The 25,230-nt window shown below is 41.5% G+C and overlaps 2 protein-coding genes across 6 annotated transcripts in view; one reads left to right on the forward strand and one right to left on the reverse strand.

Annotated features, from left to right (window-relative positions):
• LOC127687713 (inositol monophosphatase 1-like) lies at positions 1-24,224 on the forward strand. Of its 4 annotated transcripts, XM_052186642.1 has the most exons (8): positions 1-287; positions 997-1,096; positions 1,420-1,485; positions 1,927-2,060; positions 2,501-2,605; positions 20,904-21,002; positions 21,796-21,894; positions 22,502-24,224. In XM_052186642.1, exons 3-7 carry the CDS (start codon positions 1,423-1,425, stop codon positions 21,866-21,868), a joined length of 474 nt encoding a protein of 157 aa, XP_052042602.1. In that variant the 5' UTR covers positions 1-287; positions 997-1,096; positions 1,420-1,422; the 3' UTR covers positions 21,869-21,894; positions 22,502-24,224. The 4 variants fall into 4 exon arrangements, with proteins under 4 accessions (XP_052042602.1, XP_052042604.1, XP_052042603.1 ...); XM_052186644.1 differs by lacking the exon at positions 21,796-21,894; XM_052186643.1 differs by lacking the exon at positions 997-1,096.
• The window catches only part of LOC127687712 (myoferlin-like), a 315,382-nt gene that overhangs the window by 127,815 nt on the left and 162,337 nt on the right, over positions 1-25,230 (reverse strand). The window lies entirely within an intron of this gene.

Below are 25,230 nucleotides of genomic sequence, written 5' to 3' on the forward strand. Positions count from 1 at the left end.
GTGGAGATTTGCAAACGGGGGACTCTTAGAGGAGAAAGGGGATGCAAGAGAGCGCCCGAGCACGGTAACTTCAACCGTCCAGCCTTGCAAGGACAAGCTCGGCCAGGCCATCAGCACCAAGCTGAGCAACGACTGGAAGGCGGGGTTTCGAGACGTCCATCCTCGCTCTCAGGTTTCAGTGGGGCGGGACTTCCTGTCGGAGCAATCCCCGTTACCTCCGGAAGAGCCTAGGAACCGAGTCCTCGGACGCTGGCGGTTGAGCATTGATCGCGGTGCGCTCGTGCGAGGTGAGTCGGTTCTGTCCCTGCATCCTGCGCAGCGTTATTCGGTGGCCGAGGCATGGGCTCCCGGCAGGCCGCAGACGAGCTCTCCCCATGCTGGGCCGGGGCGGCGGCCGGGCCCTCCTCCCGGCCGTGCTCGCCGCAGTGCTCCGGAAACAGCCGAGCGGCTTCGCGTGGAAGTCCTTGGTCTCGGAGGTTGTGAGTCGCAGAATGAGCCCCGCTCTGCCCAAGCCCTAGGGGCTCTACACGGCAAGTTCCAGGCTCACGGATTCACAGGGTTGGGGATGCCCTGCATCAGGAGCGGGGACAAGTGACGCGGGTAGCTCGGCTGTACAGGATAGAAAGTTTTAAGTCTGTACGACTTTGTTCCCAAAGTGAGGAATGTAGAATATAACCCCTGTGTAAACAAGTCTTGAAGCAAAGGTCTCTGAATTAAAAGGGTTTATTGAGGAATTTATATATACCAGCTAGGAAAAGGACCAAGACTTGGGGCACATTTTGTAAACTACCAGCAACAAGGCTAAAAAAGTGCCTTTTTAAAATTCCATCTGTGAAGCACTCAACTCCCTAGAGTTGAGGTAACACAGACAGCCTTTGTTCCTTTGTCTTTAAAAGTGCTTCTATTTCAGCCTTCCCTGTGTTCTTTGTCGTATTCCCCACCCACTCCTACACATAATATCCCTTAACGTCTGTGTTGACCTCCTCTGTTCCCCAGCACCCCCACAATATGATATGGTACAGCTACAACCCAAAATGTGGACCCTTGGGAGACTACTTGATAGAACCTCGTTTGCTTTGATAATACCTCTGTTAAGGTGGGTATAATATCTCATGCCTGTGATCACAGTACTTGGAAAACACAGGCAGAGGATCCGGAGTTCAGTGTCATCCTTCGCTCTAAGACTAGCCTGGACTGTGAGACATTGACTCAAAACAGCACCAATAACAAAATGTTTTTACTATGAGCTGAACTATGTAATATTTCAAAATGATGTTTACTGGGACTATTTGTGGAGGAAAATTGAACTATAAACCAGGGAAGGGGTAAATCAAAGTGTTGCTAATTGAGATGCTTGTGTAAGTGAGTGCCTGCACAGTTTGTAACTGTTTTGTGCTGACCTGTGTTGACTATGTTTAGATAATGGGAGACCCTTGGCAGGAGTGCACGGATTATGCAGTAGTCCTCGCAAGACAAGCTGGAGAGGTATGCACTACAGTATGTACGCCAGAGTGTGTGGGGTGTCGATGTTACAGCGCGGTCTTGTTCAACAAAGCATGTTTTTTGAGTGGTGTCTACACGTGCAGTTTCACTAAACTGTAAATACAGTGAAAGTTGATTGATTTTGTGGGAGGCGTGGCTTGGGGGTGGAGCCTAGGCCTGGGTTAACGTTAGGCATCATGGGCATGGCATTTCCAGCTGAATTTTTCACTTTGTGATGTTACCCTTTGCAGCAGCAGTCATGAATCTAAAATAAGATATGAAATTACATAATATTTCTCTAAAGTGTCTTGTTTCATAGACATGTTTGAAAGAAAACATTTAAGAACATGTTAAGAGTGGTTGAATGCTAGAAGTTATTTTTGTGCTTTACTTTCTTGTTTGGTTTTAAATTATTTCCATCTTTTTTTACTTGCTCTTTTTTAGATGATTCGTGAAGCTCTGAAAACTGAGATGAACGTCATGATTAAAAGTTCTCCCGCCGACTTGGTGACAGTTACTGACCAAAAAGTTGAGAAAATGCTCATGTCGTCTATAAAGGAAAAGTACTCATATCACGGGTATTTCTTCTACCGCTTTATCGCTTTATCGTGAGAGAGTTAAGTCTGAGCCCCAGGAGGACGGAGGGACCCGTTACACCTGTAGTTGCTGGCAACTCCAGCTCCCTCAGTTCAGTTTGCTTGACTTGAGAGGCTGTGTCACTCTCGCCTAGGCTGGCCTGTCTGTTGTCCCCTGTGCCTCCTGAGTGCTGAGATCATGGTGCGCGCTGCCACACCCGCCCCGCACTTACTTTTAAGATTGCTGTGTTTTCTTAATTTCTCATGTTAAGGATGTCCTTTTCAGATGTGTATACTTTCCCTGTATTTATACCATTTAGAATTTAGGACTCTGTACTGTTTCACCATGTTTCTTATATTATTTCTTTCTCTCTCTCTCTCTCTCTCTCTCTCTCTCTCTCTCTCTCTCTCTCTCTCTCTCTCTCCTTCCTTCCTTCTCTCAGTTTCATTGGTGAAGAAAATGTGGCAGCTGGGGAAAAGACAGTCTTGACAGAGCAGCCCACGTGGATCATTGACCCTATTGATGGAGGGACTAACTTTGTGCATCGGTATGCATTTAATTTTAGTGTACTTGCCATTGTGTGTTCACTCTTCAAGGCGACACAGACTTGAGGAAATCGTAGAAGTCATTGATGCTTCTTTATTTGAAGACGCTGTGGCTGAGATGGGTGGGGTTGTGCAGAGCTTTTCTAAGGTGTGAGCCAGGGAGCAAATGGTACAGTGTGGGCCTGTGCTGTGCCGTGCCTGGTCACCGCTGTTCGGCCTGTGAAGACTCTGGAAATGTCGGAGTAGCATGGACCCTTTAGACCAGTAAAGGAGTTGCTAAGTCCACTGATGGGGTCCTCTCTGTGTGCAGTGAGTTCACTCTCAGAGAGAAACAGGGGTGCTAAAAGGGTGGGGCATTAGGGTCTGAGATTTGAATCCCACAACTTGTTTATTGGCTTTGCGATGCTGGACAAGCTACTCTTTCAAAGCCTCGGTTTTGAAAATACTTATGGCCAGCCAGGGCTGGAGAGCTGGCTCAGGGGTTAATAGTACCTGCTGCTCTTCCACGGGACCCAGGTTCGATTCCCAGCACACATGTGACCTCTCACAGCTGTTTGTAACTCCAGGCCCAGCGGGTGCAACGCCCTCTTCTGACCTCCACAGACACTGCATGAGCACAGTGCATACACATGAAGGAAAATAAAGGTTAAGAGAATGTGTGAGGTCCAGATGTTCTAGTTTCTTTCGGTGGCTGTGATAAAACGATGAGCACAAGCAGCTTGGGCGGAGAGGGCTGATTCCACCTCAGTCTTCACAGCTCGCCACTGAGGGAGGCCGAGGCGGGAGCTCAGGCCTAGCTGATGCGCAAGCCGTGGAGCCCGGCTCACTGGCTCACCTTCCGCTGGCTCCGCTCTGCTCCGGGTCTCAGCCCAGGCCTGCCCGCCCTGGACGGCACCACCCAGAGGGCGCTGGCCTTTCTTACCTCAGTTGCTAATTAAGACAATGCCCTGCAGACATTCCCACAAGCCAATTCCTCAACTGAGATTTCCTCTTCTCAGATATGTAGAGGTTGTGTCAAGTTCACTAGAACTGTGGCACCAGGTATCTTAGCACTGGGGAGGGAGAAGCAGGAGGGCCATGGATTTGAGACCAGCCTGGGCTACATATTGAGCTGTCCAGGTTAGCTTAAACTACTAGTAATGTCTCAAGGAAAAAGGACTGTATAAAATGGCCTTATTAATGGCACCTGTTTCATAGAATTATTTCTTGGTGTGGGATTCATGGAGTTGTTCACTTTCATAAGAACTTAGTATAGTACCTGACACGGTAAGGATCAGTGGGGTGTGTGTGTGTGTGTGTGTGTGTTGTGTGTGTGCATCTTCCATCCGTATTCCATCTTAGTTCAGGGGTTATAAGAATTGATTCGAAAACAATTATATACATACTTGTTGACATTCTGTCTTGGTTAGTTTGTGGATTTTCCCTTTTCAGGGTTTCCCTTCGTGGCTGTTTCGATTGGCTTCTTGGTGAATAAAGAGGTGCGTCTTCGCGTGTGCTTTGTAAGGCACTTCGCTTTCTTTTCCTTTCCCACAGTGCGGAGAGAAAGTTAAGTCTCTCATATTTGGTTCGTGCCACCTGTGACCGTGCGCCTCAAGGCCGCGGCCGCGTTTGCGCCCTTCCCAGTAGATGAGGCCTGCTTCCCGAGGGGCCAGAGTTAGGAAGAGCAAGGGAACATAGGGAGGGGACAGCACCAGCCTGCTCCTGACGCGGCAGCTGTGTCCAGTCAGTGTGGCTCCACAGTGCCTCAGAGGAAGTGGGACTTCCTGTGTCGGCGGCCGAGGGCTGGCTGCAACTGCGGCGTGTATTTAGGAACACAGACACAAGTGAGTGGATACTTACATACGGAACCAGGAGAGTAACATCTGCAGTCGCCGCGGTCCTCTGTGCTCGTCCCTGCTGATGGGCTCTGGGCCGCTGCAGCCGAGGAGCTTGAATGGCTCCAGCAGGAACTTAGGGCATGTCTGAGGTGGAAGCCCCAGGCTAAGTGGGAGCATGCTTGCCTAGCGTGTACAAACCCTAGCAACAGTGGAACTGTCCTCTGTGGTGCCGCCCATCCATGCGCATAAAACTCTACCAGGTCAGGGGAAATTACCCCGACGGTGTGCTAAAAGAGACTTGCTTTCCTGTCAGATGGAGTTTGGAGTTGTGTACAGCTGTGTGGAGGATAAGATGTACACCGGCAGGAAGGGGAAGGGCGCTTACTGTAATGGCCAGAAGCTTCAGGTCTCAGAGCAGGAAGGTGGGTTTGCCTTCCAGCGCTGGCGCCCTCAGCAGCCGGCACTTGCCTTCTCCATATTTGTATACTGACCTTTGGGTCAGCAAGTATCAACTGACTGGAGAGTGTGTTACTGAAGCAGATGCCAGTGAGCGCGTGCACCCCAGGGTCTGTGGCCGTGGCCGTGGCCGTGGCCGTGGCTGTGGTGTCAGGCTTCTCATCTGACAGCTCTCGGCTTGCTGCCTCACTTAAACCACCTCTTACCCTCAGCACTTTTTACTACTCATTGTGGTTTAACGTAAGGCAGCCCTGCCCTTTCTTCAGTGGGAAAGTAGGAAGAAAGCCGGAACCGGCTGAGCGTGAGAGCAAACCCAGGTCTTTTCTGCAGTGCAAGCTCCCCTCGCTCTCAGGGACACTTGGACACTGGTGGGATCCGATGAAGATCCAGTTCAGAATCCGGGTCCCTGCCTTCATGGCTTGCTAGCAGAGTCGTGCTTTGAGTAATCCTTTGGGGTTTGTTTCTAGAACAAGCTCTTACTGATGGTGACCCCCTGCCTCAGCGCTCTGGATGCTCCCCAGAGGCCATCAGAAGTTCCCCTGTAGAGATGCCCATTTGAAGGGCTCTGAGTGACCACCACTCAAGTACCCCGCGTCCTGTATCCCGCCTAAGAGGCAGGAGCTGGCCCTTCTTGGGTTTTGGTTTCAGTTTTCTTCCTTTCAGGCAGGTTCTTACTGTGTAGCCTGAGCCTGCTGAATTCTGGGATTTGGTGCATTACTGGCCTGCTCTCCACACCTTTCTTCATAAGCTAAGACTTGTCCTGTGGAGTTAATTCGATGGACTGTTCTTGCTAGCTCTTCCGTACATTTGATAAGAAACAAAAATACAAGTTGTAAAACCCACTCTCAATCAAAGATGTTTTATTTGGGCGGCAGCGGGGGGCAGGGAGTGAAGATAGTGCTAGCTTGACCTCGCCCTTGTATTGTTAAGGGTTCTGTTGTTGATACGAGGAGCCGAGGGTATGTGGAGGAGTCCTGAACGGAGAGAAAAGAAGTAGACTGAGGATTGAGCGTGACCTTGGCTCAGAAGTGAATAGTGAATAGTGTCACTCCTTTCCTTTTATAAAGTTGGCTTTGTGGAAGATGGTGTGCAGTCTTTGTTTTTTAGATACAAGGACAAAATATACAATTCATTAGTTTTCCTATACTTTTGACAAATATGTTTTTAGGGGAATGAATCTCTGCCTTATTTCCAGAAGTTTAAATACTGTTACTGGAGGAGTCTAAAGCGGATACAATGGCTCCGACTGTAAAACAATACAAAGAATCAATAAAACCAGAAGCTGGTTCTTTGAGAGAATCAAGAAGATAAACTCCTAGCCCAACTAACTAAAGGGCCAAGAAGCAGTATCCAAATTAGCAAAATCAGAAATAAAAAGGGAGTCATAACAACAGAAACGGAAGAAATTCAAAAAAGCATCAGATCCTACAATAAAAGCCTATGCTAAACAAAACTGGAAAATCTAGATGAAATGGAATGAGAGCACTCCTAGGAGACCAGCTCTCTCCTGGAGGGACTTGTGTACAGAGGCCTGTAGAACAGCCTTAGCTACCGGGTGCAGATCCAAGGTTTTCATTTTTAAGGGATGCTGAATTTTGTTAAAGGCCATTGCATTATCTATTGATATAATTATTTATTTTGCATTTTTGCATTATGGTCATTAGGGAGATTGTCCTGTGATTTTGTTTCTTTGTTGTGTTTGTATCCTGAATTTGTATTGGAGTAAATTCTGCTTTTGTAAAATGAGTTTGGTAGGTATATTACTAACTTGTCTCACTGCTATGACAAAGTATCTGATAAAAGAACTTAAAGTCCTTCCTGGAGCAGAAATTGAGACAGTTGTTCACATTGTCTTGATAGCTACATCAGAGAGTAATGAACAATGATAATCAGTTATTCCGTTATGCTAGGACTTTGGCCATGGAAATTGCCACCCGCACTTAGGATGGGTCCTTTCAGCTCAAGTGACCAAATCTAGAAACTCCCTCACAGATATGTCCAAAGGTTTGCTTCATGGAGATTCTAAATCCTAAGATGTCAATCAAGATTAGGTGCCTCAGCTTTTCTTCAATTTCCACTGGAGAATTAGTTTGAAGATAGCTGAACAATTTTTCTTTAACAGTCATAGAAAATATATCAGAGAACACACTCTGACCCTGGGCATTTTACATGTGAGATACAGTTCATTACTGCTCCAATATCACTACTTGTAATAGATCTGTTCATTTCATAGATCATACATGTGCAGAAATCTACTAATTTCTTTTAAGTTTTTAAAAATTTATTAGAATATAGATTTTTTCAAAGTATGCACTAATGAACCTCAGAGTTTTATAGTTAGGAATTCATCTCCAATTTTTGTTAATTCTGGTCAGTTCTGACCTTCTTTTGGTTATAGGTTTGTTAACCTCATTTATTGTCTTAAAGAACAAACCCTTTCATTGATTCTTATCTTCTTTTCATTCAATTTAATTACCTTCTGCCCTGATCTTCATTACTTATTTTCATCCATTGATTTTTTTTTTTTTTTTGGTTTGGCTTACTCTTGTTTATCTAAGACTTTTAGGTACATCATTATTTATTTAAGTTCTCTCTGATTTTTTAAACATAGACATTTGTAGCTATAAACTTTCTTCTTGTAATTCCTTTCATTATAAGCTGCAGGACTTTGTATCTTGTGTTTTCATTTTTCATTTGATTATAGATTTTAAAAAATTTCCTCCTGATTTTCTTCATTCAATGGTATACATATGTTTCAGTCTTCATGAGTTTGTACCCTTCACTGAGGGCAGTGCTATCCTTAGGTAGGGGCTCGGGCTATATAAGAAAGATATATAAGAATGTGAAGCCAAGAGCAAGCCAGTAAGCAACATTCCTCCACAGTGTCTGTTCTGAGCCACTGCCTTGACTATCTTAATCTGCTTCCTTCAGTGAGGAAGTACAGTCTGTAAAATAAAATGTACCCTTTCCTCCCCAAGCTGTTTTTGTCAGAGTTATTTATCACAGCAACAGGAACACTCACTAGAACATTGTTACACTTTCTAAAATTGTCATTCTTTGGTTGCCACTAAAATTCCAGTGCCTTTTGGACAGCATGCCCTCAGAGAATATCTGCTCTCCCTGAAGATTACTATCCTCAGTAAGTAAGTGTCCTCTGCTGTCTTCCTCTTCCTGAAAATACCATTGTTTTTGCAGAACATCATCCAAAATTTTCTTCTTGAATTATATTGTTGTTGCTGTTGTTCATAGGATCCAAAATGTTAATGAAAGTGAATCATTATTGCCAGTGTCTTATTTTTTTTTTAAGGAAACAGAAATCTTCCTGGTGAGGAACAAAAAGAGTTCAGGACAATGTAGGCTAACGGAATGAGCAGTCTGGATAGAGTGCAGAGGTTTGCCACAAGGCTAAGGCCAGACACAAGGTAGTACTGAGAGACCAAAGAGCACGAAACACAGTCAGGAACAGCCTAGGAGCTACTCTTACCTTTTCCTTCTTATTTATGTACATCAAATGGACCCTCATCAAATAAACCTGGAATGGCTTTATGAACCTTTTGACATCAGAAATTACTGAACAAACACAATGTTTTGACATGTAAACACTGAGAGGCTGGTCAATATAGGATATTTGATTTGACTTGATCATATCTCAAATGGGGAAATAGCACATTTACACTAACTGTATCAAGTGGGGTTTCTGTGGATTGAAAGAGCACATTCTTCATTTTAACAGTACAGTAGTATATCACCTGTGAAACTTTCAAAACTTAGCAATGCTGCCTACTCTCCTAAAACCAACTAAGTCAGAATCTCTGGAATCCAGCCTGAGCATTTGATCTTCTGAGCCCTCCTTGTTCTGTGCAATGCCACCCTCCAGACAGGCAGTGCTGACAGACATGGCGCTGAAAGGAGGCACATGAGCTGCCCCCAAGCAGAAGTGAGATTGCCTCCACGTCAACATCTCTCTCCAGCTCTAGATCACTCGGTAAGACCAGAATCCTGACAGGAAAGAGGTACGGATTCCCTGGAACCTATGAAGTTTATTGCTGGAAGCAAAAGTTGGTGAGAAGTGGACACTTTTCTGATACACTCATACTTCCTTGAGGAGACGATGTAGCAGGAGACAGTAGTGTCTGAGTGGCACGAGGCTCAACAACCAGCTTCTCTCTTGGTGGGACTATTGATTGATTATGTTCCTTTACATCTTTGAGAAGGTACATTCTAAGGAGAACACTTGTTCTAAAACTCTTACAGTTTTAGAGAGATGAGAATCATCCTTTTGCAATGTTGTAATACACTAAACTTTATGTCCACCAGGAGAAAACTGTGGTGATAGCTTTAATTAAAACTGTTTGACAATTAAAATCTATTGCCAAACATACAGTGTGTACAGATTTGATGGCAGGAGAGCTATTTTAGAAGCAAACTTTTCCTCTTCAAAAAAGAACAACTAATTCTTTAAATTGTTTGAAAGTTCCTGGATTCCAGAAGAGAGAATGCTTGGAACCATTGTAATGAGGTCTTGAGATGAGTTAATTTGACTACCTGTGAAGATTCATGCTTCTGTATTCTTTTCCCAGAAGCCATACTTTACTCCGAGTCTTGGTCACATCCAAAACTCTAAATTTAGTAGCTATATTCCCTGTTGGTGGTCTTCATGAGATCTGGAGTATCTCCTAAAGACTATATGCTAAAGGCTTAGTGCCAGTGTTGTGGCACTAACAGAAGGTAGTGAATTCTTTGAGAGGTGTGGCCTAGTGGAAGTAAGTCAGATACTAGAGACTGCACCCTTGGAGAGGATGTAGGAAGCTTCCCTCTACACTCTATTTTATTTTGGGGTCACCAAGAAGTAAACATACCCCTCTACCACATGCTGCTCTCTTGATGTGCTGTACCATATTTTGTAAATGATAGAGACTTGCAACTTTGCCTTGAAACCTTTATGAGCCAAAATAAGGCTTTATCTGGTGAGCTGTTTATCTCAGATATATCACACAGAGCAGAAAAATTTACCTAACATAGAAGGGACTGTAGATGTCTGATAATCATTTTCTGGTGGGAACAAAATCCTGGGCCATGGTGCTTGCAGAACATTCCCTCCATAGATAATGTGACTTTAGCTACCAAACTGAGGTTCATAACACAACTCCTTGTATTCCTATTTATGAATGCACAGAGTACCAGTAGAAATAAGAGATGGTAAATTTTGACTATGAATAACCTCTGCTTTTATTATGATTATTTAACTTAGAGTTATACATTTAGTTTTCAACAAGCCTCACTTTTTTAGGATTTATTTATTTATTTATTTTATGTATATGAGTACACTGTAGCTGTTGTACGATGGTTGTGAGACATCATGTGGTAACTGGGAATTGAACTTAGGACATCTGCTTGCTCCAGCCCAAAGATTTATTTATTACTATATGTAAGTACACTGTAACTGCCTTCAGACACACCAGAAGAGGGTGTCAGATCTCATACAGATGGTTGTGAGCCACCATGTGGTTGCTGGGATTTGAACTCAGGACCTTCAGAGTAACAGGGCTCTTAACTGCTAAGCCACCTCTCCAGCTCCAACAAGCCTCACTTTTAAGAAAAGTTTTGAGTTGCCTTTGGCTGCAAATACAGAGTTCCCACGTTTCACTTTGTTATACATTACACAGTGTACTGACCACCCTACATTATGTGGTATATCTGTTAAAATGGATGCATGTCACTGTCTGTTTTCTATTTTTTTTTTTTTTTTACTATTTCATGGAAAATTTTACATAAAAATGGTTGATATTAAAACTCTTTTAAAATTAATTGAAGGAGGAATTAGAAACATTTGTGATAAAATCAAAGATTTACATTGAAAACATTTCTAATAAAATAGAGGAAGTATATAGAAAGATGTATTAAAACTGAAGATTATCATGAAAAATAATGCAGATAAAATGGTAGACATAAAAGGGATTACTAAATTAATTAAAAGGGAACTACAAACATTTTCTGATAAAATTGAAGATTTCCATGAGAAATATTTTGTCTATGTCTTTTTATTGGGGAGTTGAGTCTATTGTTGTTAAGAGATATTAGGGAATAGTGTTGTTGCTTCCTGTTATTTTTGATGTTATTTATATGTTTGTGTGGGTATCTTCTTTTGGGTTTGTTGGAAGATTACTTTCTTGCTTTTTCTAGGGTGTAGTTTCCCTTCTTGTATTGGTATTTTCTATCAATTGTACTTTGTAGGGCTGGATTTGTAGACAGATATTGTGTAAATTTGGTTTTATCATGGAATATCTTGGCTTCTCCATCTATGAAGATGGAGAGTGTTGCTGGGTACAGTACCTTGGGCTGGCATTTGTGTTCTCTTAGGGTCTGTATGAGGTCTGCCCAGGATCTTCTAGCTTTCATCGTCTTTGATGAGAAGTCTGATATGATTCTGATAGACCTTCCTTTATATGTTACTTGCGCTTTTCCCCTTACTGCTTTTAATATTCGTTCTTTATTTAGTGAATTTGGTGTTTTGATTATTATGTGCTGGGAGGATTTTCTGTTCTGGTCCAGTCTGTTTGGATTTCTGAAGGCTTCTTGTATGTTCATGGGCATCTCTTTCTCTAGGTTACGGACGTTTTCTTCTACAATTTTGTTGAAGATATTTACTTGGCCTTTAAGATGTAAATCCTTGCTCTCATCTATGCCTATAATCCTTAGGTTTGGTCTTCTCATTGTGTCCTGGAGTTCCTGGATGTTTTGGGTTACAAGCTTTATGCATTTTGCATTTTCTTTGACTGTTGAGTCAATGTTTTCTATGGTATCTTGAACACCTGAGGTTCTTTCGTCTATCTCTTGTATTCTGTTGTTGATGCTTCCTTCTATGACTCCTGAATTCTTTTCAAGGTTTTCTATCTCCAGAGATGTCTCACTTTGTGATTTCTTTGTTTCTACTTCCGCTTTTAGATCCTGGGTGGTTTTGTTCAGTTCCTTCACTTGATTGTTTGTGTTTTCCTGTAGTTTTTAAAGGATTTTTGTGTTTCTTATTTAAGGGCTTCTGCCTGTTGACCCATGATCTCCTGTATTTCTTTAAGGGATTTTTGTGTTTCCTCTTTAAGGGCTTTTACCTGTTTTCCAATGTTCTCCTGTGTTTCTTTAAGGGAGTTATTTAAGTCTTTCTTGAAGCCCTCTATCAGCATCATGAGATACGATTTTAAATCCAACTCTTGCTTTTCCAGTGTGTTGGGATATCTGGGACTTGCTGCGGTGGGAGAACTGGGTTCTGATGTTGCCATGAGGTCTTGGTTTCTGTTGGTATGGTTCTTGTGCTTGCCTTTTTCTATCTGGTGCTAGTTGGTATTGTTGTCTCTGGCTGGAGTTTGTTCTTCCTGTGGGCCTGTAAGCCTGTGTCCTTACTCCTCTGAGCTCAAAAGTGAAAGCTTTGCTTGGGGATCTCTCTCTCCTGGCAGGCTACCCACAGAAGACTGTGGAGTTTCCAGGTTTCCTGATGCAAATGGTGGTGGGCAAGAAGACTTCCATCCCAGCTGCTCCACTGATCTTAGGGCCTGTGTGCTCCTAGCTTGGCCCCCTCCAGAGAGAAAGTGGAGATCTCACGTCTGCACTCAGAAGTGAAAGCCTGCTGGGAGATGACTCCCTCCTGGTGGACTATGCAGAAGAAAGCTGTGGAGTCTCCTGGCTCCCTGGTGCAAATTTCAGCAGGAACTTCCATCTCAGGTGCTCCCTATTTTCTATTCTTGAAACAAGAGTACCAGATCCCAGGTAATGTCTAATCATAGGTTTATTTTGATTCATGTATCTGGAAAGTGAAATTCTACAACCCTGGTCAGCATCAACTCAGCTTCTGGTGAGGGTGCCCAGTTGCCTTGTGCTGGGGCAATTCAAATGGGAGAGGGCACTAAATTGCCAGAAACTAGGTTGCTGAACTCCTGTGACAGATAGTTTACCCATTCCATTATTCATGTGGGCTCAACCTTATGACCCTAAAACTTGCAGTAAACCTCCACTTCCAACATGCTGCATTGAGGGAAAACTGTGCTTACACTGGATCTTTGGAAGATGCACCCAGACTGCGCACTGCATAGCTTATGTTAGGACTTACACAGGTCTTATAACGATGTTGTGATGTGTTTGTACCATTTGAGTATCAGAGTATGTTCACATCCTAACAGACACCTGTGCTCTGACTATTCCCCACTTTCCCTTCTCTGCCCCTGGCAACCACTTATTCTACTACTTCTATAATTTTCCTTTCTTTTTTTTTTCAGAGTGCTATGTAATTGTGAGTTTGTAGCCTTTTCCTATTGGCGTCTTTCACTTAGTGATGTGGCTAAGATTTCTTCAGTTATATTTTAATGGCTTGATAACAAAATTTCTCGTTGCTACTGTATAATATCTTGATTTTTGGATGTATTAAATTCCATTAGCTATCCATTAGTTGCTCTTGCAAGGCCATTTTGATTGCTTCCAGGTTTTGTCTTCTATGAAGAAGGCTGCTATAAACACCATGCACAGATTTTTGTGCAGGCATAAGTTTTTAAGTACGTACTTTGAATGAATAGTAAAGTGTGTGATATAATTTAATCTGTGGTTAAAATGTTCTTGGGAAATTCCTAGAAATTTAACAACAGCTCTTACTGGCCACTGTCACACTGCTATATTAAAGTCTTTCCTTCAAATGGCAATGGAAACTGAGCTCTGCCTTTGGAGTGTCTACAGAGTCTTTAAAGTACTGGTACTGTACTTTTGTATGTCTTTATACATTTTTTTTTTGTAAAACTATCGAATAAAAATAGACAGCATGTCATCGGTTTTTTTTCCCAAAGTTGAACCATTCCCATGTTATCTGTTTGCTCCCTCCAAAGCATCATGAGAAGATTTCTCTAGTCATCGGATGTCAAACTTATGTACACTTTTGGGGGTTGCAGTAGTAGCCCAGGAAGCCCAGCACCACTCACCCCTCTATTCCCCTTCACTCACAAGTTCTATGCTTTTCTGTTTGATGAATTAGACTTTATCTGAAGAATTTCCTTTATTGTAAAGATTTTTAAATCATGACCAATTTCCAAATCCAAAATATTAAGGAAAGAGTGAGATGGGGCCTCAGATTCTGCTCCTTAGGCCATTTGGTCACACTACTAGAAATTAATAAAGTCACTCTCAAGATATGAAATGAGTTTAGAGAGAAAATACCTTTGAGATGTCCATGTACAGGGATGATGATAAGCAAACCCGATTATCATGAAGACAATGGGGATCTTTATTTTGTTACAGTTGCATATGGAACCATTTAGATTTGTCCCCAGAACTTCTACTTTATCTGTGAAATTCTGAAAGAGGTGAGATCCACTTTTGGTTTTCTCTGACTTAATCAACTCTTCCTGGAAGAAAAACAGATTTCAAGAAATCTTTTATAACAAATATTTACAATATTTGGCTAAACATTTGTGGTCCCCAATAGGGATACTCTCACAATGATGTTATTAACTAATGATGCCTCTCTCATAATTTATTCCTGTTCTATGTCTAGATAAGAAGTGTAGAGGCTGCCTGAAGAAAAGATAAGCCTCCAATATGACACTATACATTTCACTGTGTGATGCAGGGGGGTTAGTATAATATTGAAGGGTTATTTGACCCCTGCTTGTAAGGCTTGGCATGTATGTGCACACATGCTTACTAAATGCATGCATGCATCCATACATACAATATACAAACAAATACATTTATTTTTGGAAAGGTACTTTTAAAAATTTTTTTACTATATATATTTTATTTATAGTTCAAATGATTTTCCCTTTTCTGATTCCCCCCTCCCCAAAAGTCCCATAAGCCCTGCCACTTCCCCCTGTTCCACAATCAACCCCCTTCTGCTTCCCTGTCCTGGTTTTCCCCAACATTGCTGCATCAAGCCTTTCCAAGACCAAGGACCTCTCCTCCCTTCTTGGGCATCTTTGATATGTGAATTGTATCTTGGATTTTCTAAGCTTCTGGACTAATATCCACTTATCAGTGAGTGCATGCCATGTGTATTCTTTTGTGATCGGGTTACCTCACTTAGGATGATATTTTCCAGTTCCACCCATTTGCCTAAGAATGTCATGAATTTGTTGTTCATAATAGCTGAATAGTATTCCATAGTGTAAATATACCACATTTTCTGTATCCATTCCTCTGTTGAGGAACTAGTGGGTTCTTTCCAGCTTCTGACTATTATAAATATGGCTGCTATGATCATAGTGGAGCATGAGTCCTTATTACATGCTGAGGAATCCTCTGGGTATATGCCCAGGATTGGTATAACTGGGTCCTGCAGTAGTATCATGCCCAGTTTTCTGAGGAACCACCAGACTGATTTCCAGAGTGGTTTTATCAGCTTGCTATCCCGCCAGCAGTGGAGGAGTGTTCCTCTTTCTCCACATTGTCACCAGCACCTGCTGTCTCCTGAGTTTTTGATCTTAGTCATTCTGACTGGTGTGAAATGAAATGGCAAGATTTGTTTTGATTTGCATTTCCCTGATGACTAAGAATGTTGAACATTTCTTTAGGTTGAACAATTTCGTTCAGCCATTGAAAATTCTTCAGGTGAAAATTTTTTATTTCTGAACCCCATTTTTAATAGGGTTATTTGGCTCTCTGGAGTCTAACTTCTTGAATTCTTTGTATATATTGGATATTAGCCCTCTGTCAGATGTAGAGTTGGTAAATATCTTTTCCCAATTTGTTGGTTGCCATTTTGTCCTTTTGACAATGTCCTTTGCCTTACAGAAACATTGGAATTTTATGAGGTTCCCTTTGTCAGTTCTTGATTTTAGAGCATAAGCTATTGGTATTCTGTTCAGGAAATTTTCCCTTATGCCCATGTGCTCAAGGTTCTTCCCCAATATCTTTTCTAGTAGTTTCAGTGTGTCTGGTTTTATGTGGAGGTCATTGATCCACTTGGACTTGAGTTTAGTACAAGGGGATAAGAATGGATCAATTTGCATTCTTCTGCATGCTGACCTCCAGTTGAACCAGAACCATTAGTTGAAAAGGCTATCTTTTTTCCACTGAATGGTTATAACTCCTTTGTCAAAGGTCAAGTGACCATAGGTGTGTGGGTTCATTCTGGGTCTTCAATTCTATTTCATTGATCCACTTGCCTGTCATTGTACCAATACCATGCAGTTTTTAACACTATTGCTCTGTAGTACTGCTTGAGGACTGGGATACTGATTCCCCAAGAAGTTCTTTTACTGTTGAGAATAGTTTCATTATCCTGGGTTTTTTGTTATACCAGATGAATTTGAGAATTGCTTTTTCTAACTCTATGAAGAACTGAGTTGGGATTTTGATGGGGATTGCATTGAATCTGTATATTGCTTTTGGCAAGATGGCTATTTTAACTATATTAATCCTGCCAATCCAAGAGCATGGAAGATTTTTCCATTTTCTGAGGCCTTCTTCAATTTCCTTCTTCAGAGACCTGAAGTTCTTATCATGCAGATCTTTCACTTGTTTGATTAGAGTCACACCAAGATACTTTATATTGTTTGTGGCTATTGTCAAGGGTGTGATTTCCCTAATTTCTTTCTCAGCCTGCTTATCCTTTGAATATACGAAGGCTACTGATTTGCTTGGGTTGATTTTATAACCAGTCACTTTGCTGAAGTTGTTTATCAGCTGTAGTTCTCTAGTGGAGGTTTTTGTGTTGTCTAAGTATACTATCACATCATTTGCAAATAGTGATAATTTGATTTCTTTCTTTCCAATTTGTATCCTTTTGACCTTCTTTTGTTGTCTAATTGCTCTAGTTAGAACTTCAAGTAGTATATTGAATAAATATGGAGAGAGAGGGCAGCCTTGATTGGTCCCTGATTTTAGTGGGATTGCTTCAAGTTCCTCTCCATTTAGTTTGATAGTGGATACTGGTTTGCTGTATATTGCTTTTACTATGTTTAGGTATGGGCCTTGAATTCCTGTTCTTTCCAAGACTCTTAACATGAAAGGCTCCTAAATTTTGTCAAATGCTTTTTCAGCATCTAATGAAATGATCATGTGCTTTTTTTCTTTGAGTTTGTTTATGTAGAAGAATTACATTGATGGATTGATGGATTGAACCATCCCTGCATCCCTGTGACCTACTTGATCATTGTGAATGATCATTTTGATGTGTTCTTGGATTTGGTTGGCAAGAATTTTATTGAGTGTTTTTGCATCGATAACCATTGGTCTGATGTTCTCTTTCTTTGTTGGATCTTTGTGTGGTTTTGGTATCCGCAAAATTGTGGCTTCATAGAGCGAGTTGGGTAGTGTTCCTTCTGTTTCTGTTTTGTGGAATAGTTTGAAGAATATTGGTGTTAGGTTTTCTTTGAAGGTCTGACAGAATTCTGCACTAAAACCATCTGGTACTGGTTTTTTTTGGGGGTGGTGGTGGTGGAGACTGTCAATGACCACTTCTATTTCATTAGGGGTTATGGGACCATTTAGATAGTCTATATGATCCTGATTTAACTTTGGTATTTGGTATCTGTTTAGGAAATTATCCATTTCATCCAGATTTTCCAGTTGTGTTGAATATAGGCTTTTGTAGTAGGATATGGTAAGTTTTGAATTTCCTCAGTTTCTGTTATTATTTCTCCACTTTCATTTCTGATTTTGTTAATTTGGATACTGACTCTGTGCCCTCTGGTTAGTCTGGCTAAAGGTTTATCTATCTTGTTGAATTTCTCAAAGAACCATCTCCCGGTTTTGTTGATTCTTTATATAGTTCTTTTTGTTTCTACTTGGTTGATTTCAGCCCCGAGTCTGATGATTTCTTGCCTTCTAACTTCTTTCTATTCTGAAGCTTTCAGGTGTGCTGCTTAACTGCTAGTGTATGCTCTCTCCAGCTTTTTTTTTTTTGTTTGTTTGTTTTTGGTTTTTTTTTTTTTTTTTGTTTTTTGTTTTGGAGGCACTCAGAGCACTGCTTTCATTGTGCTACAAAAATTTGGGTATGTTGTGCCTTCATTTTCATTAAATTCTAAAAAGTCTTTGATTTCTTTCCTTATTTCTTCTTTGACCAAGGTATCACTGAGTAGAGCATTGTTCAGCTTCCATGTGTATGTGGGCTTTCTGTTGTTTTTGTTGCTATTGAAGACCACTCTTACTCCATAGTGATCTGATAGGAGGCATTGAAATAATTCAATCTTCTTAAAATGTTGAGGTCTGTTTTGTGGCCAAACATATGGTCAGTTTTGGAGAAGGTACATTGAGGTGTTGAGAAGAAGGTATATTCTTTTGATTTATAATGAAATGTTCTATAGATATCAATTGAATCCCTTTGGCTCAAAACTTCTGTTAGTTTTACAGTGTTGTCTCTTTAATTTTGTTTCCCTGATCTGTCCATTGAGGGGAGTGGGGTGTTGAAGTCACCCACAATTATTGTGTGTGGTGCAATGTGTGCTTTAAGCTTAAGTAAAGTTTCTTTTATGAATGAGGGTGCCCTTGTATTTGGAGCATAGATGTTTAGATTGAGAGTTCTTCTTGATAGATTTTTTCCTTTGATGAGTATAAAGTGTCCTTCTGTGTCTTTTTTGATGACTTTAGGTTGAAAGTCTATTTCATTGGATATTAGAATGTCTACTCCAGCTTGTTTTCTGGGACCATTTGCTTGGAAGACTGTTTTCCAACCTTTTACTTTGAGGTAGTGTTTGTCTTTAACTCTGAGTTGCATTTTCCTCTATGCAGCAAAATGTTGGGTCTTGTTTATGAACAGTCTATTAGTCTATTTTTTTTTTATTGTGGAATTGAGTCCCTTGATGTTAAGAGATATTAAGGTATTGTGATTGTTACTTCCTGGTAATTTTTATGTTTGTGTGGTTATCTTCTTTTGGGTTTGTTAAAAGAAGATTAATTTCTTGTTTTTTCTACACCTTATGTTGGTGTTTTTCATTCATTATCCTTTGAAGGGCTGCATTTGTGGAAAGAAATTGTAAATTTATTTTTGAAATGGAATATCTTGCTTTCTCCATCTATGGTAATTGAGAGATTTGCTGGATATAGCAGTCTGGGTTGGCATTTGTGTTCCTTAGGGTCTGCATGACATCTGCCCAGGCTCTTCTGGCTTTCATAGTCTCTGCAGAGAAGTCTGGTGTAATTCTGATAGGACTACCTTTATAAGTTACTTAACCTTTTTCTTTTACTGCTTTTAATATTCTTTCTTTGCTTAGTACATTTAGCATTTTAATTATTATGTGCTGGGAGGAATTTCTTTTCTCGTCAAATCTATTTGGAGTTCTGTAGGCTTCTTGTATGCTCATGGATATCTCTTTCTTTGGGTTATGGAAGTTTGCTTCTATAATTTTGTTGAAGGCATTTACTGGCCCTTTAAGTTGGAAATCTTCACTCTCTTCTATACCTATAATCCTTAGGTTTGGTCTTCTCATTTTGTCTTGGATTTCCTGGAGGTTTTTTGTCAGGAGCTTTTTGCATTTTACATTTTCTTTGATTGTTGTGTCAATGCTTTCTATGGTATCTTCTGCATCTGAGATTCTCTCGTCTATCTCTTGTATTCTGTTGTTGATGCTTGGATCCATGACTCCTGACTTTTTTCCTAGGTTTTCTACATCCAGAGTTGTTTCTCTTTGTGATTTATTTATTGTTTCTACCTCCATTTTTAGATCGTGGATGGTTTTCTTCAATTCCTTCATGTGTTTTTATTATGTTTTCCTATAGTTCTTTATGGGCTTCTCCCTGTTTACTTGTGTTCTCCTGTATTTCTTTAAAGGAGTGATTTATGTTCTTCTTCAAGCCTTCTAACAGCATCATGAGCTGTGATTTTAAATCCACATCTTGCTTTTCTGGTGTGTTGGGCTATCCAGGACTTACTGTTGTGGGAGAGTTGGGTTTGGATGGTGCCATATTGCTTTGATTTCTGTTAGTAACGTTCCTATGTTTGCATTTTATGGTACAGAGCCATATTGGGGCAGTCTAGCACATGCTTTGACAATGGTCAAGGTCAATCCCTGGCTTCAGGCAGGAATCTGCCTTTAAGGCATAATAGAGAAGTAGGTTAAAGCAGGAATTTTTATCCTAGGGTGGAGAAGCTCAGTGCAGGTTAAGCTCATTGTTCCTCCAGATCTAGGAATTCCTGAATTAAGCAGGTGACCCACCCAGCTGCTGGAGCAGTTGAGACAAGAACTTCCAGGAGAAGCTAGACTACTTCCACCTGGAACTCAACCTGGAGTCTGGGGGAAGGGTTTGCCCAAACTGTTAAAAGGTCTGACTGCCATTAAAGTTTTGGCCTTGACCAGTGAAACATTGTCCTGGCCCTCCTTTCTTTTCGCCCCTTCATCATCCATCCCTCAGCTTCTGTTACAGCAACCCAGTTGGTAATAGCTGCAGGCAGCTATGAAATACAAAATTTTACCATCATGTTATCTCTGCTGTTAGTTGGTCCTGCTGTCACTGGCTGATGCTTGTCCCTCCTGTGTGCCTGCTAGCCTATCTCACTACCCCTTGGGTGCAGGTGGGTCCGTGGCAGACCAAGTCCCAAATGATCTTACTTTCTGCTTGTTCTCTGCTTTCCTGGCTATAACAGCCTGCTCAGTTGCAGGAATGAAGATGGTGGCCTCACTTCTTAACGAGGTACTCCCTCCAGGGCAGATGTCCCCTGGCAGACTAGGTGCACAGAGGGCTGTGGTGGGTTGCCGAGCTCCTGGGTGCAGGTGGTGCCCTAGAAAACAGTGTCCCAAGCGGATCTTACAGTCTGGTGTTTCCTGAGCACCTGGCTGCATCTGTCTGCTCAGTCACAGGAGCAAAGATGGTGACCTCACCTCTAAACACAGGACTGGAAAGGCACTTTTTAAAACGATGTGGAAATGCTTTACATCTCAGCCTTGCAAGTGTGTTCCAGAGAAACTTGATCAAATGGACCTGAAACTCACAGAGATCCACGTGCCTCTGTATCCCAAGTGCTGTATTTAAAGGGGTGTATAATTATAATACCTGGCAGTTATTGTATTTTAGACTTTCACATTGGACTAACTGTATACTGTTTTAAATATTCCAGGGGTCATCTTGACTTGAACCGAAGGAACAATATGGTTGTAGCAGACCTTATTGGTGAATTGAAGACAGATCTGTCTGAGACTGGAATCATCAACTATTTGTAAGGGGTTTGTGATGGTTAGTGATCTTTAACAGTTGTATTCTAAATAATTTAGAATAGCAAAATCAAACTTTATTCTCTTAAGTGAAGTAAGAAAGACAATTCAGCATAAATTTACTTCTGTGTGGAGTCTACCGACATCACTGACCTTCTAGAAGTTGAGACTGAACAGTTGTCAGGGGCCAGTAACAGGGATAGAAGCATAGGAAAGACTGACTAATGACTATGGAGTTGTAGCTGAATAGAAGAAACAAATCCTAGTGCTCTATTACACCATAAGGTGCCAGTAGGTAAGCACGAGGTATTGCTTATATTCAAGAAGTAAGCAGAATATGTATATGTGTAGTGTTAATGATTGATCCCAGTGCCTCATACATCCTAAGCAAGTACTCTACTGTTGAACCACACACTTTACTCTCCTTTTAGTCTTTATCTTAATACTTGTACCCATTGAGTCACCCATTGTAGTTTAGAACTTTTAATTCTCCCTCATTAATCTCCCAAGTTTGCACCGAAAAATCTGGCTGAGAATAGTTTTTTGGTTTTTGTTTTTTTTTCCACAAAGAGATGTGTATAAGGGAGAGAGAGATACATGTAGTGGTTTGAATATTATTGGCCCACAGAAGTAGCACCATTAAGATGTGTGGCTTTATTGGCGAAAGTGTACCCTTGTTAGAAGGAAGTGTCACTGCAGAGGCAGAGATTTTAGGTCTCATATGTATTCTCAAGTCTGGTTAGTCTGGAAGAGACTCTCTTGGCTGCCTGTGGAAGACAATCTTCTGTCTGCCTTCAGATCAAGCTGTAGAACTCTCAGATTGTTCTCCAACACCATGTCTGCCCACAATTTGCCATGCTTCCTCTCATGATGACAATGAACTGAAACTCTGAAACTGTAAGCCAATCTCAATTAAATGTTTGCCTTTCTAAGAACTGCTTTGGTTATGGTATCTATTCACAGCAATAAAACCCAAACTAGGATAATATGTTTACCATATATAACCCTTATCTGTACTAAAACATCACATGCTATTCCATAAATGAGTGCACTTATATCGAGCAAAATTTATACACCACACACACACACACAATGTTTGATTGTTTTTTTTTTTTTAAATCATAATAGGTTACCCTGGTGAATCTGTCATGCTATTTTTTTAAATCTCATTTTACTTCATTATATATGTTATTCATTTCTCATAGGAGAAAGCTGCATACATGCAGGCAGGCAGACAGGGGAGAATTGAGATCATTAGGCTCCAAGCTCAAGTAGGCCACTCCATACTTTGTGTGGGGTTATTTCTGTTTTGTTTTAGCTTCTGGAGCCTTCCGGGAGGGAAAGTCTTTAAGAGTGAGTAGAGTTAGGGAGAGCCCCAGCAGGGAGACTGGAGGTTCTACTGTAGAGAATAAGAAGGCAGAAAAAATCTGCTTCTTGACTTGAGGGTGTGTGGGGTGTGTGTCAGGCATTGACAGATGGTTTCCTCTCTTCCTTTTTTAAATAGGGTTGAATAAGAAGATCATGAAGTAAATAATAATCTATGCAAGAAGGCTCTTTGGGGTTTGAGCAAGTCCTAAAGGATCATCTACTGAAGTTTTTACCAAGAAGGTATCACATCTGAAACTGTCTTTCCATAAAGTTGCCCTACCACTAAACCACCAACCAAAGAGTACACATGGAGGGATCCATGGCTCCAACTGCTTATGTAGCAGAGGATGGCCTTGTTGGACATTAAAGGGAGGAGAGGTCCTTGGTCCTGAGAAGGCTCGATGCACCAGTATAAGGGAATGCCAAGACAGAGAAGCAGGAGTGGATGGGTTGGTGAGCAGGAGTAGCGGGGGATGGGATAGGGTGTTTTCGGAGGGGAAAACAGGAAAAGGAATAACATTTGAAATGTAAATAAAGAAAATATCTAATTAAAAAAGAATCAAATAAGATAGTTAATATCAGAAATTGTGAAAGTGATAAACATTAAAAAGTACGCAAATAGATAATTAGCAATGAACTATATGCATATGTTCCATAATGATTATATATATTTTGGGGGTCTGTTTCTTTTTTATGCATGGTTTCATTGTATATGTCAAGATTTGTGTATAGGAAAGTGTTTACCACCCAGCCTAATACTTATTTCTCTTAAGAGAAATTAAATCTTTCTTAAAAATGGATTGAAATTTTTCCACAAAATAACAAATATAAGGAGATATCTTTCAAAATGAGCAAAGATGCTTTGAACTTTGAAAAATAATATAATGCATACTACATGCATATGTAACAGTAAACCATCTCTTCACTCTCTTATGAGTGGGAAAGAGGATATACTATGTACAAAATACACACATACACACACACAGACACATACACACACACACACACACACACGTGCACGCGCGCACGCAGGCGTGTGTGTGTGTGTGTGTGTGTGTGTGTGTATGTGTGTGTGTGTATGTATGTATATGCAGAATCATATCTGCAAATACCAATCCCAGACATTATTGCTGATTCCAAGAAGCACTTGCTGACAGGACGTTGGTATTGCTGTCTCCTAAGAGGTTCTGCAAGAGCCTGACCAATATAGATGTGGATGCATGCAGCCAACCATAGGACGTGGTGCAGAGATCCCAATGAAGAAGTTAGGGCTGAAGGGGTTTGCAACCCCATGGGGAGATCAACAATATCAACCAACCAGACCCCCCCAAGGCTCCCAGGGACTAAATCACCAACCAGAGTACACATGCGGAAACCCATGGCTCCAGCAGCATGTGTAGCAGAAAATGGTTTTATCTTTTATCAATGGGAGGAAAGGCCCTTGGTCTTGTGAAAGTTCGATACACAGGGGAATGTATATGTTTACCAGACATAGTGTCTGGGATTGGTATCTGTAGATGGTATTCTGCATGCGTGCATGCGTGCGTGCGCGTGTGTCTCTGTGTGTGTGTGTGTGTATTCTGTACATAGTATATCCTCTTTCCCAATCATAAGAGAGTGAAGAGATGGATTACTGTTCCGTTTGCATGTAGCATGCTTTCTCATATTATTATTCAATGTGCAAAGCATCTTTGCTCATTTTGAAAGATATCTCCTTATATTTGCTATTTTGTGGAAAAATTTCAACCCATTTCTAAGAAAGATTTAATTTCTCTTAAGAGAAATAAGAAATGTTAGGCTGGGTAGTAAAGCATAGCATAGGGGAATGCTAGCACTCTGAGGCAGGAGTGGGTGGGCAGGTTGAGCAACACCCTCATAGAGGTGGGGGGGGGGAGGGATAGGGGATTTGTAGAGGGGAAACAGGGAAGGGGGATACCTTTTGAAATGTAAATAAATTAACTAATAAAAAAGAAGGCAATTACATTGTTTGCCTAAAAAAAAATAAATAAAGTTGCCCTACCTACAGCTCTGCCTTAGCTTACCACACCCTTCCATGAGGGCATGTGAAACTGTCATGCTCACAGCTGATGGCAAGTAACAGGAAGGGGGAAGGTTCAGGCCCCATCTACCTGGGCCTCCGCAAGGCCAGCAAGTATCACACAGTCCTTCTCTAATATGCTGACAGGCTCCTTTTTGAAACTTGACACAGGCCTGGCTTAGGTCAAAACTGTAGGCTGGGTGAGTCTGGTGCCAGAGCTTCCTCCTCCTCCACAGTATCAGCATTCTGCTACAGCTGTCCAGATTCCAGGTGCCCCCGACCCTACATTCCTTGCCTTATCAGCAGTTTCCTTCGTACTTCGGGGACCTGCTTTCCCCAACCAGCCCTGTCCTTCTGCATTTCTAGCACAGGTCTCCTGGCACTGACTGACTGAGTCCTTGGTGGCAGTCAGTGACTCCCCACAGGGATACTAACTGAAGCCACTGGGTGATTCAGATGGCAGCTCTAACCTGAGGGGCAGCCCAGCATTCATCACTTACTCTGGCTCTAGATGTGGCATCAGAAAAGAGCTCTCACTCTCCACAGATTTGTGTTAGTTACATCCGCAGAATCACAAACACGTGCTAACAATGAACTGACTAAGAAGACACCAAGGAGCCTATCACAGGGAGACAGATTCACAGCCACTACCATCCTCCATGGCTGTCCTCATGAGACACCCTGGAATATGACCTGGGAATTATAGTGGAGCTCAGAGAACAAGCATTCCACATGGCGGGCTATATGGACACTGACCTAGAGGGGTTCTGTGGGGGCCACACCCTTTTACCCTTGCTTTTCTTGGCCCTGATTTTGGTGTTCCTGGG

The sequence above is a fragment of the Apodemus sylvaticus genome, chromosome 6 (genome assembly GCF_947179515.1).
Source record: "Apodemus sylvaticus chromosome 6, mApoSyl1.1, whole genome shotgun sequence".
Classification (NCBI taxonomy): Eukaryota; Metazoa; Chordata; class Mammalia; order Rodentia; family Muridae; genus Apodemus; species Apodemus sylvaticus.